Genomic DNA, 23131 nt, shown 5'->3' with positions numbered 1-23131 from the left:
TTCAGAAGAACCATATTTATGAATGTTTTTGTGACAAAGTTGGATGACCCAAGATGGTGGCGGGCACAGATCGCAAAGCCCTGTGTCTCTCCAGATTGTGTGATTTAGTGGTTTTCTGCTTGTTTCTTTCAATTCTTTTCGATTAAACACAGTTTAGCGTACATATCGTACAGCCGACAGGAACTTTTGAACAGCGGTTCCTACAATTATGACAGCCTTAATGATGAATTCCCAGAGATTGCCAAAACAGCGGGACCAGCTAGCTCCGCTCTACCGACCGGAAATAAACACAGACGGCGTCGAGATTGTAAACAAAGATGGGGGAAGCGAGGAGGGCTAAAAGCTAGGCTAAAGCTAACTCCTCATCGGCTCTCTCTACCAAGCTTTTTTCTCACCAATGTTTGATCTCTGGCGAACAAAATGGATGATCTGCAGCTGCGGATCACCACCCACAAATGGATTATGGACTGCAACATCATGATTTTCACTGAAACCTGGCTCAACAGCGATGTACCTGACAGCGCTATTCAGCTAACGGGGTGCTATGTCCTCAGAGCAGACAGAACAGCTGTTGACTCCGGTAAGACCAGAGGTGGACGTCTGTGCATTCATGTTAACAAAACTTGGTGTAAGGAAACTACCATCATCGGGAGTCACTGCTCAGCTGACCTAGAGTATCTCATGGTTAAGTGTAGACCTTTCTATCTGCCCAGAGAGTTTACATCTACTGTTGTGACTGCAGCTTATATACCACCGGATGCTAATGCTAAGATTGCAATGAAAGAACTGCATACTGCTATTAGCAAACAACAGACTCTCCATCCTGAGGCAGCCTTTATTGCTGCAGGTGACTTCAATCACTCCAACTTGGAGACTGTACTACCCACATTTCACCAGCATGTCTCCTGCCCCACCAGAGGAGACAAGACATTGAACCATGTCTACACAAACATGGCTGATGCCTACAAAGCTGTCCCCCTCCCCCACCTAGGATAAATCTGACCACCTCTCACTGTTCCTACTGCCTAAGTACTCACCACTCATGAGACGTGTTAAACCCACAGTGAGGACAGTCAAAGTTTGGCCAGAGGGAGCAGACTCTGCACTTCAGCAGCGTTTTGAAAACACTGACTGGAATATGTTTGCCACTCAGGCCACCCTCGACTCCCACACGGACATTGACTTATATGCCTCCTCCATTCTGGACTGTATCAACTCCAACATCAACAGTGTTACCACCCTCAAACGGATCACCACATTCCCTAATCAGAAGCCATGGATGAACAGAGAGGTCCGACTCCTGCTGAAAGCACGTGACACCACCTTCAGATCAGGAGATGCTCGGGCCTATAGCTCATCCAGGGCTAACCTGAAGAAGGGCATCAAAAAGGCCAAGCACAGCCACAAGCTAAGGATCGAGGAGCACTTCAAGAACAACTCTGACCCCCGACGCATGTGGCAAGGCATCCAGGCCATTACAGGCTACAAACCCATCAACACCTCCACTCCATCCAGTGACGCCTCCTTACCTGATGAGCTTACCACTTATATGGCTGCTTTGACAGGGACAACAAGGAGGTGGCCATCAAGGCTGTGCTCCCTGCAGACCACCAGCCCCTCACACTCTCTCCCACCGACGTGCGTGTGGCACTGCCGGTCCTGATGGTGTCCCCGGACGCGTCCTCAGGGCCTGTGCTGTGCAGCTGACTGAAGTCTGGACTGACATATTCAACCTGTCACTAGCCCAAGCAGCTGTCCCCGCATGCTTCAAAACCACCTCCATCGAGCCGATGCCAAAACACTCCACTGTAGCGAGCCTTAATGACTTCCGCCCAGTTGCACTCACCTCATCATCACAAAGTGCTTCGAGAGGCTGGTCCTAGCTCACCTCAAAACCAGTTTACCACCCACACTGGACCCCTTCCAATTTGCCTACCGCCACAACAGGACTACGGAAGATGCCATCTCCACGGCGCTTCACTCCGCCCTCTCAGACCACAGTCTGTTAGGTTAGATAACCACACCTCCTCAACCCTCACCCTGAGCACTGGCATTCCACAAGGATGTGTGCTGAGCCCCCTCCTTTACTCCCTCTTCACCTACAACTGCACACCTGCATACGGTTCAAACACCATTGTTAAGTTTGCAGACAACACAACAGTGATTAGTCTCAACAGCAACAATGATGAGTCGGCCGACAGGGAGAAGATCCAGCACCAAACAGCGTGGTGCGCCAACAACAACTTGGCTCTCAAGATCAAGAAGACCAAAGAGCTCATTGTGGACTACAGAAAGTCAAATGGTGGCCCCCCCCATCCGTATCAATGGGACGGAGGTTAAGCGTGTCACCAGCTGTCAAGTTTCTGGGTGTCCACATCTCCGAGGACCTCTCTTGGACCCTCAACACCTCCACCCTGATCAAGGAGGCTCACCAGCGTCTCTCCTTCCTGAGGAGACTAAAGAAGGTCCATCTGTCTCCTCAGATTCTGGTGAACTTCTACCGCTGCACCGTCGAGAGCATCCTTACCAACTGTGTCACAGTATGGTATGGCAACTGCTCTGTCTCTGACCGGAAAGCACTGCAGAGGGTGGTGAAAACTGCCCAACACATCACCGGTTCCTCACTACCCTCCAGCAAGGCTCTCCAGAGCAAGCGATGTCTGTGAAAGGCACGCAGCATCGTCAAGGACTGTTCTCACCCCAACCACAGACTGTTCGCCCTCCTCGCATACTGTACCTAGACCTATTTACACTATTTATTTATATACTGTACATATTGTAATATCTGTCTTTGCTGCACTATTTATACTGTACATACTTTGCACTAGGGCTTCACGATTATGGCCAAAATGATAATCACGATTATTTTTATCAATATTGAAATCATGATTATTTAATTTAATAAATTTATTTGTATCAGGGACAATGTACAAAATAACATTAGTCTCGAGATGAGAGAAGATGCTTTGTACCGGATTTAGCTTACTAGCTATTTTCTATCCGTAGTCCCTTAGTTATTAATCACGATTATTCATTATGTTAGGTAAAACATATCTTTTTATTGCACTTTCTTTTTTAAACAAACCGTATGTGAACAAGGCTTCAAATTTAAACTTAAAATAATAATAAATCATAAATAATAAAATAAAATGTACCCAAGACAAAGGGCAAAACATAAATATGCCATTGCAGAGTGCAATCATAAAGTGCAAACAAATGAAAAAAATGAAGCCTATGCAGAAAAGGCACATACTACAAGGAACAGGAACATACTACAGGCCTACAGATTTTTGGAGCTGGACACGGACAGGGACTTAGTGGACCAGCGTTAGCTTTGGCCTTCATGCATTCATCATATTTGGGTTTGTGGTGTTTTTTCAGGTGGTTGAATAAGTTAGTTGTGTTGCCCTGTGGCGCAGACACAACTCTGTGGCACTCTTTGCATACAACTTCCTTTTGGTCAACATCACTTGCCCTGAATCCAAAAAACCTCCACACAATAGATGTCGATCCCTTACGAGGAACTAGCTCCTCACCTCCAGATGCTGCCGTACTGTCACTGTTTGCTTCCGACATTGCGTCTCACTCTCACTCTCACACTGTTGAATATAATTTGAGGCTGCCGCTGCTGCAGGGTGCGCTCGCTTGCTATTTAGGCAGCTTAATGAAGCCCTAACCTTTCGTTTGCCCCCTGGTGGTTGGCTGACTATTGGGTTGAGAAAGTGCTTGATTTGATATGCAACAGAGCCCGCTTTTTAAATGTTAATATCGCGACGATCATCTTAATTTAATCGTGGCAGCCAAAATCGTGATCGTGATTAAAATTCGATTAATTGTGCAGCCCTACTTTGCACTACTGCTTTTTGCACTTCTGGTTAGACGCTAACTGCATTTTGTTGTCTCTGTACTACCACAACTGTATATGTCTAAAAAAAACAGGTCGAGACCAAATCACGGTGCTAGTGCGACCAACTGAGAAAGTTAGTAGCAATAGTGCTACCATGTAAATAAGGTGCCACAAGGCAGAGAATAGTATCAAAATAGAGCATCTCTGAAAAAAGGAAATTCCCGTGAGAGGATCCCCCAGATTCCTCTACAGAGGTCTGGACTAAGCCCTCTCCTTTTAATTTGGTGTCCTGAATTGAACCTCTAATTCAGTCACTGGTGCTTTTGTTGAGCTGACAAAATTTGACTTTATCACCATTATTTCCTCACATTTAGCCTACATGCAACAGATGACTTAATGCTAGGCCATGTATTTAGTGTGTGCTGTCTTTAAGCATTGGCATCTAAGTGTGGCCAAGGTTTAGTTTAGGAAAGTATATCCACAATCTTGTTTTGCGTGTGTGTGTGTGTGTGTCTGTGTGTGACATAGTAATAAACTATCATCACTGCATCACAACGTACCTCAAACTTAACAGCAGGATCCATGGTAATAATTTTTGGTTTCGTATCCAAAAAACTGTTGTCACAGGTGACAGAGCACTTGGGAATCTTCAGCAATTGAGAGGCCACTGGAGGACAAAAGACATGAGAAATAATAAAATAAATAAATAATTTCTTGACATCTGGTGCAAAGTGCTCATTTCCCCCATTCATAAGAGTGGGGACAAATCAGACCCTAATAACTACTTTCCTTGAGGAACACTCCATCTTGAGTAAAGGTCAAATTGGCTTCCTCCCAAAACACCGCACCACTGACCATGTATATACCCTTCACACTTTAATCAACAAACATTTACACCAAACAAAAAATGGTAAAATATTCACTTGTTTCATTGATTTCAAGAAAGCTTTCGACTCTATTTGGCATGAAGGGCCCTATTACAGGCTTCTACACTGTGGTATAGGGGGCAAAACGTATGATCTGGTTAAATCAATGTATTTGGAAAATATGTGTGCTGTTAAAATTGGAAAAAAACAAACTAAATTCTTTACCCAGAGAAGAGGTGTACACCAGGGTTGCAATTTAAGTCCGACTCTATCTAATGTGTATATAAATGAACTTGCTGGTGAGTTGGATCAATGTGCTGCTCCTGGCCTCTCCCTCCTAGATAGAGAGGTGAAGTCTCTGTTTTATGCTGGTGACCTTGTCCTACTGTCTCCTACTGAACAAGGACTACAGCAACAGCTGGACATAGTAGAAAAGTACTCTCAGAACTGGGTAGAAAAGTACTGTCAGAACTGGGCCCTGGCAGTAAATATGAAGAAAACTAATGTCAAGATCTTTCAAAAATGCCCCAGATGTCAGGAGAACAAACACCAATTTACCATAAATAATCATATCATTGAACATAGCATGAGTTATACCTACCTTGGTATAATCATTACAGCAGGGAGTCTCAACATGACAGTGAATGTACTAAAAGAAAAAGCTTGAAGAGCCCTACATGCAATTAAGAGAAAATTTTATAATTTCCAAATTCCAGTCAAAATCTGGCTTAAAATATTTGATAGTGTCATCCAGCCCATTGCACTGTACTGTTTGAGACAAACATCCAACAGAATCTTTACATGCAGAATTCTGCAGACACATTTTACACGTACACAGAAACACACCAACACACCAACAAATGCATGTAGAGCAGAATTAGGCAGGTACCCACTGATAATTAACATTCAAAAGAGAACGCTCAACTTTTTTAACCACCTGAAATCCAGCCCCCGAGACACCCTCCACTCCAAAGCCCTCCAAACTCAAGAGCTGAGCCCAGAAAAGAGTCCCCTATGTCAGTTGGTACTGAGGCTAACTGCCCCCTCTCAGACACAGTCTGACCAGCCTCACATGACACTGCTCTCCAAACACCAATCAGAGTAAATTATAACCACATGACCACAAACTGACAATCCAAACAGGAAGACACAAAAAAACATGGCAACCAAAAGAAAACAGAACATGTGGTCACTGTTCGACAGGTGAGGTTGAGACAAAGATGCACTTTCTCCTACAATGTAAAACATTCAATGAAACAAGGAACATTTATTTTAACAACTTCAACTCTGTAATCTCAGATTTCAAAAAGCTGAATGACCTCTCAAAATTACAAATACTGCTGGGAGAAGTTGACAGGGCATATCTTGCGGCCCAATATGTATCAACATGCCACAACCTGAGGGAGAGTGAATGACCGACACACACACACACACACACACACACACACACACACACACACACAGGCACATGCACACACACACACAGGATATACTGTATATATAATTAATGTAAATCAATCTTGGTGTTCATGTTGTTGTTTGTTTTGATGCTTTGGCAACATTGTTGTTGAAACTTTCATGCCAATAAAGTCCCTTTGAATTGAATTGAATAATACTCAACCATTTAGGTATTGTTGAAGTCTTGATTTGGTACTGCTACTGTATCTTCTTGGCCCTGACAAATGATACTCAGCCAAAGAGTCACTTTGCCGTGTTTGTTACTGGTGAAAAATAGTGAGTGTGTTGTGTTGTGGCTGGGTTGCAAAAAACGCTGTGGAGGGCCCAGTCAGAACTCTGAGTTTGCCTATATAGAGAATGGTTCCAAAAACCAGGCCTTTTTGTAATAAGAGCTTCCTACTGTTCTATTCATTATTCTTACTGACCCCCTTTTACATATGTATTGTATATATACACTGCCTGGCCAAAAAAAAAGTCACTACCTGGATTTCACTAAGCAAATAGGTAAGAGCCTTCCATTGGATAATTACTGCAGTGATTAATATGTTTCAGCTGGCAACAAGGTATTTAATCCTAACTGGTGCAGTAAGTAGCTTCTCATTTCTTAAACTACCATGTTGGAAGACAAATCATGTTGTCATGGAAAAGATGTTACTCTGTTTAAGAAGGGTCAAATTATTGGCCTGCATCAAGCAAAGAAAACTTGCTGAAAGATTGCTGAAACTACTAAAATTGGGTTGAGACTGTCCGACGCATTATTAAAACCTGGAAGGATAGTGGTGAACCATCATCTTCAAGGAAAAAATGTGGTCGGAAAAACATCTTGAATATCGTAGATCACAGTCATTCATGGTAAAATCAAATAATATAAAACCGGGAGTCACGTGACCGTGCGCTGGAAGATGGCTGCCTGAAAATTGACTCTAGCTATCGTGGCGGATAATCCTTGAAAAAAAATCCACATTAGAGCGTGACAATACGCGAACACCAGGAACCAAAGACAAACTTAACTCAGCCAAAATGCCAAACGCCGAGAATACTGCGGGAAGAAATACGAGTTCGAGGGCTACAGTAGTTTGCTCAGATTTCTGTCGCTTCCCTGTATTACACACTTAACTATCCTGATTTTGGTTATAAACCTGAAAGCCTTAAAGGTTTTGGTTCTTTGAATATGTAATCCGTAATGACATTTTATTTGGTTCACCATGATGTTGGTTTCACGTTAACAGTTAGTAGGGCCAGTATACTCAGTTTAATATGTTATTGTCAATTTCCACCTGCTGACCCAAGACGGGTGTGTTAATATTTTTGTTAGTACTTTTATTTCATAAACGAGAGCAGGTGTCCCAACATGTACCTTGGCCTGAATGTTACTGAGAGTCGCTCTATTGCCTGCAACAGCTTTGCCACGATGGTTTGATCTATGAAGGCAGCTTTCCCCTATGAGTCGCGGACCATAGTATGTTTAGTTTAAAGCTCAACGCAGTGTTGATGTGCATGTGAGAGCTCACAGTTTCTGTGTTATATAGATGTTCTTCTAAATGTTATATTGGTGTGTTTTTGTTTTTCTATGTTGTGTGTAACTTGCATACGCTTTTGGCAGATGTTGAGATAAAGGAATATATGATCATGCCATACGCAAAATATGCAATCACATAATAAGGGTCTGTGTTATCTGAGCCTTAATGTAAAGGGACTAAATTCGCCTATTAAAAGGAAAAAAGTTTTATCCTATCTTAAGTCCTCAACTCCTTGCCCCCACTCTGATGGAGGCAGTTATCACTGTAGTAAGAGTGGTAAAAATCCAACAGACTGCAAAAACTATAGGCTCATTTCGCTGCTTGGTTATGATGAAAAGGTTTTATCTCTAAGACTTAATAAAGCTATTACTTCGCTAGTCCATCCCGACCAGGTTGGCTTCATCCCCAAACGTAGCTACGCAGATAATATCAGACGCTTGATTAACCTTATGTGGGCTACTCGTAATAATGATTCTCCTGCAGCCGCCATTTCGTTGGATGCAGAAAAAGCGTTCGATAGGGTTGAGTGGCTCTATTTATTTTTCACCCTGGAGTCATTTGGTTTCAGCAATAAAATTATCACCTGGATTCGGCTGCTGTATACTCCTAGAGCGGCAGTGTTAACGGCCTGATTTTGCCCTGGTTTGAGCTTAGCAGAGGTACCAGGCAAGGCAACGGTATCTCCCCAGGCCTTTTTGCACTGGCCCTTGAACCCCTGGCCACAGCCATTCACTTGGAACCAGCAATTCCAGGTCTACAAATTGGCCAGTTAGTCCACAAATGTATGTTATATGCAGACAATATCCTCATTTTCATCTCTGAGCCTGAACACTCACTTCCCGCACTATTCAAAATTATAGACACTTTCTCTTGTCTGTCAGGTTACAAAGTTAATTGGTCGAAATCAGAGGTTCTTCCCCTGACTTTGCACTGTCCCAAGTCATTGTTCCAGAGAGGAAATTTCTCATGGCCTAGCAATGGAATCAGATACTTGGGTGTTACTATTCTGCCTAAATTAGCCGATTTAGCAAAGGTTAATATAGAACCTCGTTTGAACCAACTTGAGGCGGACATTGATAGATGGGCCCTACTTTATTTGTCACTATTTGGGAAAGCCAATGTTTTAAAAATGACCTGTATATCTAATTTTAATTATATTCTCCAGGCCCTCCCAGTTAGAATTCCACTCAAATATTTTAAAAGATCTGACTAGCTTTGCAACAAATTTCTCCGGAACGGCAAGCGCCCCAGGCTTAATTTACATAAACTACAAAGGCCAGGTGACCAGGGTGGGCTGGGTATTCCTAATCTATTGCTATATTATGGATGATCCAAGATGGCGACGCGTGTAGAGGCAGCGACCCCTCTCTGTCCCGACCGTGCAGTGTTTTGTTCTGTTAGTAAGTGTTTGTATGAAAATTTTTCGTGTCCGTCTCGTCTGCCTACACCGAAGAACAAGTACAGTCTACTGGCCCTGCTAGACATCAGCAGGAGCAAGCTTTGCAACACTTTGGATAATGCACAAACAGAGACAATAAAGGAGCTTGGTTTACTCCGCCGGCCTGCGACCTCACCGGACACACCGACTGCTACTCCCCCCCATGGAAAGGAGGCGCCGCAAGCGGTGCGAGAGGAAGCAGAAGAGGGGCAAGCGCGGAGGTATCCGGGCTAGGCTAGCGGCTAGCCCAACTCGCCCATCCATACCATCCATCCTCCTGGCTAATGTACAATCTTTGGACAACAAAATGGATCACATACAACTGCTGAGGTCAGCGCAGCGTGACGTGAGTGACTGCTGTGTGTTTCTCTTCACTGAAACATGGCTAAATGACAACATCCCCGACTCCACTGTACAACTGGAGCAGCTAACATGCTATCGAGCGGACAGAGCCCTCGTAAACGGAGGAAAGACTCGCGGCGGCGGGGTCTGTGTTTATATCCGTGATCATAAGGTGCCGTCCTTTCTATTTGCCAAGGGAATTAACAGCGATTTTGCTAGTCGCTGTGTACATCCCTCCCACCCCCAACAGCAGTGACAGAAATGCGGCACTTTGTGAACTGTATCAGGCCATCAGTGAACAACAGACAGCCCACCCAGATGGATTCACCATCTTCGCTGGAGATTTTAATCATGCTGATCTTAAGACTGTCCTTCCAAAACTTCACCAGCATGTTGATTTCCCAACAAGAGGGGATAACATTTTGGACCTGGTTTTCACTACTCACAAAGGAGCATACAAGGCCTCCCCCCTCCCCCACATCGGACTCTCTGATCACATCACTGTTATGCTAATGCCAGCATACAGACCGAGAGCGAAAGTCTCCAGACCGGTTCGGAAGCAGGTACGGGTGTGGCCAGAGGGCGCCTCCTCTGCTCTTCAAGACTGCTTTGACACAACAGACTGAGAAATGTTTAAGCAGGCAGCCACATACAACAACCATACAGACATTGAGGAGTACATAGACACTGTTACTTCTTACATCAGTAAGTGCATCGATGATGTGACTCTCACAAAAACCATCATCACTCGGGCTAACCAGAAGCCATGGCTGACAGGGGATGTCCATCGGCTGCTGAGGGCCAGAAACAACGCCTTCAGAGCCGGGGATGAAACTGGCCTGAGAACAGCGAGAGCCAACCTGTCCCGCGGCATCAGGGAAGCAAAACAGAAATACACACATAGGATAACCTGCCATTTTAAAGACAGCAGAGACACACGGAGCCTGTGGCAGGGCATTCAGACCATCACAGACTATAAACCCGTGCCACAGATCTGCGACAGCAACATCTCTCTGCTCAACAACCTCAACAGCTTCTTTGCACGGTTTGAAGCACAAAACAACACACGTCCACAGAAGACGACGAAGACACAAAAGCGACGCCAGCCACCCCGCACACAGTCTGTTCAGCCTCCTGCCCTCTGGGAGAAGATATCGGAGCCTCCGTGCCCGCTCCACCAGACTCCACCGCCAGAAGCTGAACTCTCTCCCCTCTCTCCTACTCCCCCAAGCATCTGGCTTAACCCTAGATTAAAAATAGAGAAGAAACCATTTCTTTGGAAGCAGTGGGTAGATAGGGGTATTTTGGTACTGGGGGATTTATATGATAAAGGCATAATGAAATCATTTGCGGCACTGAAGCAACAATTTTGTCTCCATCAGCAGCAGAGATATCTTCAAATTAGACACCTCTTAACTCAAACATTTGGCTCCACTTCATCCGCCCTGCCTAATTCTGACGTTCTCTCTAATGTAGTTCAAATATTTGGTACTGGCCATGAGGCTTCCAAATATTACTCCATGCTGCTTAAATGTTTTAATAGCCCAGGCCTTAATCTTAAGTCAGTTTGGGAGACGGAGACTGACCTTAACCTATCTTTTACAGAGCAGGAATGGAATAACATTCTAAAGAACTATAAAAATCTGAACTCAGAACTAGACTAGTACAGTTTAAAATAATAAACAGGGTATACTGGTCCCCCTCCAGGTTATTTAGGATGAAATTAAGAGACAGCCCGAACTGCTGGAGGTGCGGGGTGGGTGTTGGCACTCTTTTCCACATGATGTGGTCCTGCCCTGTAGTACAAAAACCTTGGACTGCTATACATGAGAATATAAAAATTATCCTCAAATTAGATGTCGCATTCTGCCCGAGCTTGTTTGTACTGGGTGACCCTCTCCCTTTGAAACATTTATCTGTATCACAGGCAGACTGGGTCCAGACATCCCTCATGTTGGGGAGAAACTTATTGTAACAGAATGGAAAGCGATCTCCCTACCGCCAGTCAGGATATGGTTTTCTCAGCTCGGTATTGTGGCTGCACATGAGTGCCTTTCCTTTAGGTTGACTAATCAGGTAGATAAATACACTGCTAAGTGGGGGAATTACATCTCCTTTATCAAAGGTCCCTAATATAACTATGTAACAACAGACCTGCTCAAATCCTTTATTTTGAATTGTGATATATGCCGTTTAACTACCTTCACATCTGCCAAAGCATAGTTACATATGTGTGAATGCATATGAATGTATGTTTTTTGTATTTTTTGTATTTTTAATTAACTGCTGTTATTTTGCATTGTTAATTCTCTTTTATCCAGTCTGTGTCTGCAGAGTTAGATTTGCTTTCTTGTTTAACTGTACAATTTTGTATCTTTTTTCTATTGTTTGTGTCTCGTCTGTTTTCTTGTAGCCTAGTGATGGTGGCTTCTGGTGTGTTGTCTTGTCTCTTGTTTTAAAACAATAAAAATTACTGAAAAAAAATAATAAAAAATAAACAGTAGAACTCACAGCTATGTTTAAAAGTGAAAGAAAGAACATTTCCACACGCACAATGTGAAGAGAATTGGAACTAAACAGCTGTGTAGCCTTAAGAAAACTACTTTTCAGTGAGGCTCAAGGTTTCAATCTGGGCTCAAAGATTTTTCAAAGATTGGACTCTGGAACAATGGAAAAATGTCATGTGGTCTGATTAGTCCAGATTTACCCTGTTCCAGAGTGATGGGCGCATCGGGGTAAGAAGAGAGGCGGATGAAGTGATGCACCCATCATGCCTAGTGCCTACCATACAAGCCTGTGGGGGCAGTGTTATGATCTGCTGTTGCTTCAGTTGGTCAGGTCTAGGTTCAGCAACGTTGTGTGCCCAAAAAATGAGGTCATCTGATTTCCTAAATATACTGAATGACCAGGTTTTTCCGTCAATGGATTTTTTCTTCACTGATGGCACAGGCATATTCCAAGATGACAATGCCATGATTCATCAGGCTCAAATTGTGAAAGAGTTGTTTAGGGACCATGAGACATCATTTTCACACATGATTTGACCACCATAGAGTCCAGACCTTAACCCCATTGAGAATCTTTGGGATGTGCTGGAGGAGACTTTACGCAGCGGCCCGACTGTCCTACCATGAATACGAGATCTTGGTGAAAAAATTAATGCAACTCTGGATAGAAATAAATGTTGTGACATTGCATAAGCTTAACAAAACAATGCCATGGTGAACGTGTGCTGTAATCAAAGCTAAAGGCAGTCCAACGAAATATTAGAGTGTGTGACTTTTTTCTGGCCTTATATTTCCAGATGCAACTTAATTATGTTCTACTGTGTACCTGTATGGTAGAGAGTTTTTCAATGACAATAAAAGGAATCTTGAATCATTACCTTCTTTTATTTACTCTTCAAGGTGCATACAACCTACTTCCAGTGATGATTCTGGAAAAAAACAGTTAAACAATTTAAGAATATAAAAATATATATACAGACCTGTAATATACAGTTTATAGGTTATGATGGTTTATGATGTGTAATATCCCTACAATAAACCAAAAATGTACTTTTCAACTTATTACTGGTCAATAACCCCAGCCGTCCTCCTTTAAACTGCATTATCTGACTACACAGCTCTGACTTACATGCTGCACGTTTAAACATTAATTTTGAACAACAAAACAATTTATGAACTGGTTCCGGTTTTGACATGTAGGGAGAGGACGCACACGTGAAGGCTGCTGGTTCACTTTTCATTACCCTCCCTTTTGAACGAATTCTCTGCACGAATTTCGGCATAATTTTAACCGCTGAAGTTAGTTTAACCAATTTCTCAGAAATTAGCATGTCTAAACAAGCGAAATCAGTTAACATACAAACTCCGGCAACACGTGCTGCGGGTAAGCTAGCGTCCTTTGTAGCTAACAATCCTTCGACAACAGCAGGAGCTCCTGTGACACCCGAAAAACCTGCAGCTGCGGTGGTGGCTATGGACCAACTATCTGCTGAATTCGCTAAACAGAGACACCTCACTCAAGGAGGATGTTTCCACCCTGATTCAAGATGCCATTAGACCAATACAAGCTTCACTGGACTCACTACAGACAACAGTGACCTCATTCCAGAGCCGTCTTACCTCCGTCAAGTCTGTAGCAGGTGATAACTTTGAACGGCTAACAGCAGTGGAGTCCAGTATCAGAATGCTCCAGAGCCAGAACCAGTGAAGCAGTGAAGATGGCAAAGATCCCCTAAAGTTCATGTCAGATGTTTTGATGGAAGCAATGGGCCCCAATGTTTTTTCTATACCGCCTGAACTGGAGAGAGCCCACCGTACCCCGACCTCCAGAGCCAGCCAGAGGTCATCCCCCCGCACGTTCCTGGTCTGCTTCTCCAGATTCCAACAGAAAGAAGCTGCATTGCGCTGGGCCAAGAATCATGAGCTCAAATACCAAGGTGCCTCTGTAAGTGTCTATCAGGATGTCAGCACAACACTCGCTAAAAAGAGAGCTGCGTTTAACGGCATCAAGCAAGCCTTGTATCAGAAGAATGTCCAGGGCGCAATCTATGTCAAAAAAAAAAAAAAAAGACAAAACAAAACAAAACAAAACTCGCCAGTTTTCTAGACTACTTCTCATTTCCATGTCAAGTTAGTGGAGTGGGCGCTGGGGCGCCCTCATTGTCACGTCAACTTGCTGCTGAGAGTCACACAGGTTGTGTGTGTCAGAAGAGGCAAGGGGGAGGGGGGCGGGGGATCAACTTGCGACTGCAGAGGTATGTGTGTATGTGTGCGTTTTTGCATAATTTTTTACTTTTGTAAACGCTATAAATGCTGTGAATAACATGTATACTAATGACAATACAATTTTTTTTTTAGCTTTCTTCAGGGATTTTTCAAGCATGGTTATTAGATCCTGTGATGAAGGATTTGTGCAATTTACATTGGTGTTTATAAACTGTATTTCATTTATTTGTCTTGTTTTTTTCTCTGTTCTTGGTACCTTTTTGTATTTAAGATTATATATAATAAAGTAATACAAATAATATATAGTTTTGCTGTTTTTGAGGGGGGGAGGTTGTCAAGGGATGGTTCGCCCAGGGTGTAAATCTAGCCAGGACCGCCCCTGTGTGCAGAGATGACGTGTTCACATTCGACTCACCTGATGAGGCCCAGAAGTTTCTCGACCGGAGGTTCAGTAAAGAACAGGACTATGTGTCACGGTTTGGACCGTACAGCCTGGCGATGGTTAATCACCTGAGCTCGACGACGTATAAGTTCACCTTTTCGGCATACGATATCAACCTGCGGTCCGCGGACCCGAGGTATGGACATTCAGTGACGTTATTGCCGGACTAATCAATATTATGCTGAATTATATCTAGAATTCTTCCTCTATACAAACCACTTTTGTTGCCTTCCAGTATTGAGGTTATATACATACGTTAGGGCTGAACGATTATGGCCAAAATGATAATCACGATTATTTTTTATCAATATTGAAATCACGATTATTTAATTTAATTTTAATTTAATAAATTTATCTGTATCAGGGACAATGTACAAAATAACATTAGTCTCGAGATGAGAGAAGATGCTTTGTAGCGGATTTAGCTTACTAGCTACTTTCTATCCGTAGTCCCTTAGTTATTAATCACGATTATTCATTATGTTAGGTAAAACATATCTTTTTATTGCACTTTCTTTTTTAAACAAACCGTATGTGTGTCACACCGCGGTGAGGTTTGTCTTGTCTTGGGGTTTTGTCTCGTTACGTCCTGTTTTATTTTGAAATCTAACTCTCCTCTCGTTTCAGGTCACTTGCCCTTCCTCATGTTTCACCGGTCTGATTGTCTCACCTGATCCCTGATCGTTTCCACCTGTTCCCCATTACCCTCATGTGTTTAAAGTCGGCGTCTTCCCTTTCTCTTGTGCCAAAGTGTTTCGTCCTAGTCCGTGCACCCAAGCCCTTAATCATAGTCATAGTCAGTTTTGCCAAGAGAATTTATTCGCCACGTAAGTTGTTTTCTGCTTCCTCTTTAAGAGTGATTTTGTGTTTGATAATATTTTCTAGTTTAGGGTTTGTTTGTTTTTTGTTGTTACTGCTTTCTGTCCTCCCGTTTTCGGAGTGATTTTGTGTTAGATAGTGTTAGATAGTTGTAGAGCCTCCTGTTTAGGTGAGCCTTTTCTTTTGCCCTGTTATTTTTATTAGATAGTTGTAGAGCCTCCTGTTTTGGTGAGCTGTTTTCTTTTGTCCCTTTTATATTAGATTTGGTTTTCCTCCTTCGGGAGCGTTTTGAGTTATTATCTTGCCTTTTGTTTTCCTCCTTGAGAGAGTTTTTGTTTTCTAGCCTAGTCTTCTGTTTTCCTTGTTTCTAGTGTTCATTGTCCCTCCCTCTTATGAGTGTTTTCCCTCCTTGTGGAAGTTTTTGTTCTTCCGCGATATTCTAGCCAGGCCTCAGAGATAGTAAGTGTTTCATAGCATTTTCATTTGTCACTCTTCAAAGAAGGAGCCGAACTCAATAAAGTGTGCTTATAAGTGATATCCTCTGCATCTGAGTCCTCATTTTCGTCCAGGCCTGACAATGTGAACAAGGCTTCAAATTTAAACTTAAAATAATAATAAATCATAAATAATAAAATAAAATGTACCCAAGACAAAGGGCAAAAAATAAATATGCCATTGCAGAGTGCAATCATAAAGTGCAAACAAATGAAAAAAATGAAGCCTATGCAGAAAAGGCACATACTACAAGGAACAGGAACATACTACAGGCCTACAGATTTTTGGAGAGAAACACCAGCCTGTCAACATTTTCTGGCTTCAGAGACGACTGAACTTCTACCGCTGCACCGTCGAGAGCATCCTTACCAACTGTGTCACAGTATGGTATGGCAACTGCTCTGTCTCTGACCGGAAAGCACTGCAGAGGGTGGTGAAAACTGCCCAACACATCACCGGTTCCTCACTACCCTCCAGCAAGGCTCTCCAGAGCAAGCGATGTCTGTGAAAGGCACGCAGCATCGTCAAGGACTGTTCTCACCCCAACCACAGACTGTTCGCCCTCCTCGCATACTGTACCTAGACCTATTTACACTATTTATTTATATACTGTACATATTGTAATATCTGTCTTTGCTGCACTATTTATACTGTACATACTTTGCACTAGGGCTGCACGATTATGGCCAAAATGATAATCACGATTATTTTTATCAATATTGAAATCATGATTATTTAATTTAATAAATTTATTTGTATCAGGGACAATGTACAAAATAACATTAGTCTCGAGATGAGAGAAGATGCTTTGTACCGGATTTAGCTTACTAGCTACTTTCTATCCGTAGTCCCTTAGTTATTAATCACGATTATTAATTATGTTAGGTAAAACATATCTTTTTATTGCACTTTCTTTTTTAAACAAACCGTATGTGAACAAGGCTTCAAATTTAAACTTAAAATAATAATAAATCATAAATAATAAAATAAAATGTACCCAAGACAAAGGGCAAAAAATAAATATGCCATTGCAGAGTGCAATCATAAAGTGCAAACAAATGAAAAAAATGAAGCCTATGCAGAAAAGGCACATACTACAAGGAACAGGAACATACTACAGGCCTACAGATTTTTGGAGAGAAACACCAGCCTGTCAACATTTTCTGGCTTCAGAGACGACTGAAGGCAAGTCACTATGTTTCCCCCAGTGCTGAAGACCCTCTCCGAAGGGGCACTTGTTGCAGGTATGCTCGAATATTGAGAGGTTTGAGAGGTGGATGGATACGGTGTCGCCCGGTGCAGGGTTGCTGTTATGGTTGTCTGGGTTGGCGCTGGACACGGACGGGGACTTAGTGGACCAGCGTTAGCTTTGGCCTTCATGCATTCATCATATTTGGGTTTGTGGTGTTTTTTCAGGTGGTTGAATAAGTTAGTTGTGTTGCCCTGTGGCGCAGACACAACTCTGTGGCACTCTTTGCATACAACTTCCTTTTGGTCAACATCACTTGCCCTGAATCCAAAAAACCTCCACACAATAGATGTCGATCCCTTACGAGGAACTAGCTCCTCACGTCCAGATGCTGCCGTACTGTCACTGTCTGCTTCCGACATTGCGTCTCACTCTCACTCTCACACTGTTGAATATAATTTGAGGCTGCCGCTGCTGCAGGGTGCACTCGCTTGCTATTTAGGCAGCTTAATGAAGCCCTAACCTTTCGTTCGCCCCCTGGTGGTTGGCTGACTATTGGGTTGAGAAAGTGCTTGATTTGATATGCAACAGAGCCCGCTTTTTAAATGTTAATATCGCGACGATCATCTTAATTTAATCGTGGCAGCCAAAATCGTGATCGTGATTAAAATTCGATTAATTGTGCAGCCCTAACATACGTTTTCATATATATATGTGTGCCTACTTGTTTGACAGTTATTGTGCTGCTCAACCATCTGATTTTTGTCTCCACCTTGATGTTAAGAGGTTTTATATAGATTATCACAGGAACTGGGAGCCTTCCTGGGCAGAAGTATTGAGAAAAAGTTTTACCGGAAGTTTTTTGAAATAGTGTTTTGCCTGCAGCTTGCCTCAGAGAGTGCGACAAGTATAGGCTTAGTTTTAGTTCTGTTTTTGTCTTTGGACAGGGTTAGGGAAAGGGACACCACCATATTTTTGCAACATTTACTCTCCTTTATCCACTTAAGAGAAGAAATGAATCAAACTGTGCACTCCAACACGAGCATTGCTTTACCTTTGTATGACTTACTTCTCTCTTCTCATTTTATCTTCTTTAGTTAAACATGGTGAATGGTATTGATGCAAAGATGGCTGCTATACGATTCATTAGTTGGAATGTGAAGGGTTTAAATGGGCCTGTTAAAAGAGCCAGGACATTTAATCATCTTAAGTACTTAAAATGTGATGTCGCATTTCTCCAGGAAACCCGCCTATTGGTAAAAGATCAAGTCAGACTTAAAAAAGGATGGGTGGGGATTGTATTTCATTCCAATCTTAATTCTAAAACTTGTGGAACAGCCATATTGATTCATAAAAAAATTCAGTTTAATGCAACCACTGTTATCTCAGATCCGCAAGGACGGTTCGTGATGGTTTCAGGGCTCCTCTACTACAAGCCTGTAGTTCTGGTAAATATCTATGCCCCGAATTGGGATGATGATAAGTTTATGGGCAGAATTATGTCATTAATTCCGGATCTGAATTCGCAACAATTGATTTTTGGCGGAGACTTAAACTGTGTGATGAATCCAGCACTTGACCGCTCCAATTCTAAATCTACAAATCTTTCTAAAAAAGCCAAGCTATTATCGGTTTTTATGGACCAGATAGGAAGTGTTGACCCCTGGTATTTTTTATTTCCACAAAGTTAGTCCTTCTCTTTTTTTTCTAATGTACATCACTCATATAGTAGAATAGATTCATTGACCAGAACCTTCTCCCCTTTGTCAAAAAAGTTGAATATTCATCTATAACAGAGTCAGATCACGCCCCTGTATTACTAGATCTTGCATTTCCTCTTTACCAATCAGAACACCCCTCCTGAAAATTAGACAGAAATCTCCTGGCCGATGAGAGCTTTTGTGAAATGATATCCCAAAAAATAGATGACTTTATAGACTCCAACAAAAAAGACGTTAACATTTCCCCTTCTCTCCTGTGGGAAACACTAAAAGCTTTAATCAGGGGTGAGATTATATCGTATTCAGCTAAAATAAATAAGATGTAAAGAATTAAGCAAGAGGAGCTTATTAAAGTAATATCTTTGGTGGATAAGGGTGTCATCGATCGAAATTAAGTCACAATCTCGAACTTCGAATTAAAAAATAGAATCGTTGATGCTGCCACGCCCCCATGTCACGTCCGGTCGGCTTGCCAAGGGGAAAAAAACACACACGTGTTGAAGTGCTGCGAGTCAACCTCCTCTAACTTAGCTACTAGCTAAGCCAGCAGCTATTAGCGACAGCCAGTCAAAGATAGCATGGTGTTACACCATTCCTGTTCGGCTCCCGGACCGTGGTCGGGAAGCACGGGGAGATGAGTTCCTCCAGGGCTGAAGTTTATGTTTACCTTCAGGATGAACCCCCTTTGACGTGTTAAGCTGGCCGGGAAATAATACCAGGGAGCTTTGCTATATCTTGAGGAGCCGTCGCCTTTATTCACAGCCAAACTGCAGCCTATATTGTACACTTTATTGCTGTCGCTACTACTGCTACTCCTTTCGCTTCTCCTTCCTCTCCCATTCATTCACTGTCCGCACGTACGCAGGCTCCCTCACTCTCGCTCGCCCACTTACACCTTACGCACCTTGTATATGTCCAACTGTTCAGAAATAGTTTGTTAAGACACTTAATTGTTCAGAGAAGACTATGGACATGGCTGTTTTATTTTTTTGTTTGTTTTGTTGTGAACTTGAATGTCATCTTCTGTGAAGAAGACTGCACTTACAAAAGAGAAAGTAGATGGCAGGTTATTTTGTTTAAGTTTCCAATATGAAGATATAAGATATAAGTTATTGTTACATTATGTTGTTAATAAATGTTTTAAATTTGACAATGTAGTGTGGTACATTGCTAATAAAGGTCAGATATTATATTGCATAAAAGTCTAGTCTAAAAATGGCATAGCAACCTGTGCTTTAAAATAAATGTAAAAATCGAGAATTGAATTGAACCGTGACCTTAGAATCGAAAATTGAATCGAATCGAGGATTTGGAGAATCGTGACACCCCTAAAGGTGGATGCTCAGTATTCTGTTTCTCCCTCCCCTGAGCTCTACAAAAGGAAGCTGGACCTCCTTGCACTTTACACAATATAATTTGCTATCAACCGAAAAAACAGAACGTCTCCTACTAAAATCACGGGGGTATGTCTATGAGCATGGCGACAAAGCTGGACGTTTATTAGCACACCAACTGAAGTGCCGCTCAGCCTCTCAACAAATCCCACAAATACGGAAAGAAGATGGTGAACTAACTATTGACCCAGAAGAAATTAAAGAAACATTCACCTCATTTTATTCAAATCTGTATACATCAGAGATGACAAATGATTGTTCTGACATGGAACATTTCTTCAATAACCTCCAGGCTCCTTCTGTAACAACAGTTCATAGGACTGAAACTGAGCTTCCGCTAAATTGTATAGAAATCACCTCGCAATAAAGGCAATGCAGAGTGACAAGGCACCAGTCCCTGATGGGTATCCCATAGAGTTCTTTAAAAAGTTCTCTAATAAACTATCAACAATTTTACTTAATATGTTTAATGACTCTTTGTCCCATGGGTCACTCCCACAGACATTGACTGAAGCATCAATTACCCTCCTGCTTAAGCCAGATAAAGATAGCACAGAATGTGGCTCATATCGATCCATCTCCCTCCTAAACTGTGATGTGAAGATCTTGGCCAAAGCCCTTGCTCTACGCCTTGAAACCACAATGCACGACGTGATATCTGCTGACCAAACTGGTTTTATTTTAGGCCGTCATTCATTTACAAATATCCGTCAGCTCCTAAATGTTATCCACTCTCCTGTGTCCAGCGTGGTACCTGAAACGGTTATTGCGCTGCACGCAGAGAAAGCATTTGATAGGGTAGAATGGGGATATTTATTTGCATGTTTAAAGAAATTTGGATATGCCCCTAAATTTATTTCATGGATTAAACTTTTGTATACCTCTCCCAAAGCCTCTGTAATCATGAATGGTAAACGTTCACAGTATTTCCAGCTGTCAAGAGGCACCCATCAGGGCTGCCCAATCAGTCCATTGCTGTTCGCCTTGGCCATAGAGCCCTTGTCTATTACACTCAAAACATTGCCATCAATTACTGGGATCCATAGGAGGGGGAGAGAGCATAGAGTATCTCTTAACGCGGATGATTTGTTAATGTATGTATCTGACCCTGTTTCATGTGCTCCTCATATTATCCACGCCCTGAGGAGATTTGGTGCTTTTTCTGGGTACAAACCGAACTTCAGTAAAAGTGAATGTTATCCTGTTAATGACTTGGCTCTTCAAATACAGGACAGTGCTCTACCGTTCTAAATGTCTAAAAATGGCTTTAGTATTTAAAGCCATTTTTTTTTTTTTTTTTTTTTTTGGGGATATGCAGAATCTTTACCAAGAAAACTTCTGTCTGCTATTTGAGAAAGTCAAATTAGACCTGAAGAAATGGAAACTGCTTCACCTATCCTTAGCAGGGAAAGTGAACTGTATAAAAATGAACGTGCTCCCAAAGTTTCTTTACCTGTTTCAATGTATCCCACTTTATCTCCCTAAATCTTTTTTTAAATCTATTGATAAGGCTTTAATTTCATTTATATGGGACAGGAAGAAGCCTAGAACACGGTTATAACTGTTACAGAGGCCTAAAAACCAAGGTGGCTTAGATCTTCCAAATTTTTGTCATTATTATTGGGCCTCAAATGTTCAAAAAATCATGTATTGGCTCCATATCCTGATGCAGACTGGTGCCACTTTGAAGCTGCATCTTGCATCTCCACCTTTCTTAGAGCCCTGGTCACCTCCAGCCTTCCCCTCTCTTTCGTACAACACAATAACAATCCTATAGTCATAAACACCCTCAAAATATGGGTTCAACTTAGACGGAACTTTGGGTTTAAAAACCTTCTCCATTTAAGTCCCATACACAATAATCACCTTTTCCCTCCAGCTAGGTTAGACTCTGAATTTACTCTCTGGCAGAGACGAGGCATTCATAATTTTAAGGATATGTACATAAACTGTATTTTTGCAAGCTTTGATGATTTATCGCACAAATTTGGCCTCCCTCGGTCTAGCTTATTTCGATATTTCCAAGTCTGCCACTTCCTTCAACATCATGATCCCAATTTTCCATACATAACATCACCTTCTGGCTTAAATGATCTGTTAAAATCTCCGTTCAATTCTAAAAGACTTGTAGCCAGGGAATAAATCCCAGCATTAAAATAGTTTGTAATGTTCCTTTAAAACTAAAACCATGTTATAGTTTGTGTGAAAAGTAGTTCCCTCAACCCGAGGAATATCAAACTATCTTGTTTGTGTTGGTAATTGTGAGCCCTGCTGCTATTGGTCAGTGAGTAGAGATGTCAGGTTTCCTCAGTGGGGATTGGGCAAGGGGCGGGACAAGAGAGATCGGAAAAAAAGAAGAAAAGAGAGAGGAGGAGAGATTGAGGTGTGCTCCGAAGCATGGCCGCTGTGTTTTTCTTTCTCACCATAGCGATTAGTCTGCAGCTAAGTTAGCTAAGGTAGAGTGTGTGTGTAATGAGAGAGTGTAATGTTACTCTTACGTTAAGTGAAGAGTTAATTGATATACACTTTGTTGAAAGACTGTGACCTACGGAGTTAACGTGCAACTCTCCAGACTGCTAAGGGATAGCACAAATGCTAATCTTGTTCTAGTACTTCGTGAAGGGACTGTGACGCTCGGACAGAGTCAAAGACAGTGCGCCGCGGGATCGGACCAACTTGGGTGAGCTGTGGTGGTTGAGGGAGACCCGCCGTGTCTCTCTTCCAACGTCAACAGACGTCGTTGTGGCAACGAGACGGTTAACGAGCGGCTCCAGTGAGTCTCGGACGAGGTCGGGACTTTTTTCCTGCATCATTGGCTGCAGGTACAGAGACTGAGAGACTGGTGGTTCAGCGTGGGTGAGTGAGCA

The 23131-nt window shown here is 42.4% G+C and overlaps 1 protein-coding gene across 1 annotated transcript in view; it reads right to left on the bottom strand.

Moving 5' to 3' along the window:
* The window catches only part of LOC141002536 (N-myc-interactor-like), a 64115-nt gene that overhangs the window by 18481 nt on the left and 22503 nt on the right, over positions 1 to 23131 (bottom strand). Inside the window, exon 7 of the mRNA XM_073473888.1 lies at positions 4408 to 4514. Coding sequence (XP_073329989.1) covers positions 4408 to 4514 — 107 coding nt within the window. The remainder of the gene's footprint in view (positions 1 to 4407; positions 4515 to 23131) is intronic.

Source organism: Pagrus major, chromosome 9 (assembly GCF_040436345.1).
Source record: "Pagrus major chromosome 9, Pma_NU_1.0".
NCBI classification, from domain to species: domain Eukaryota; kingdom Metazoa; phylum Chordata; class Actinopteri; order Spariformes; family Sparidae; genus Pagrus; species Pagrus major.
This window is presented reverse-complemented; position numbering and strand designations above follow the sequence as displayed.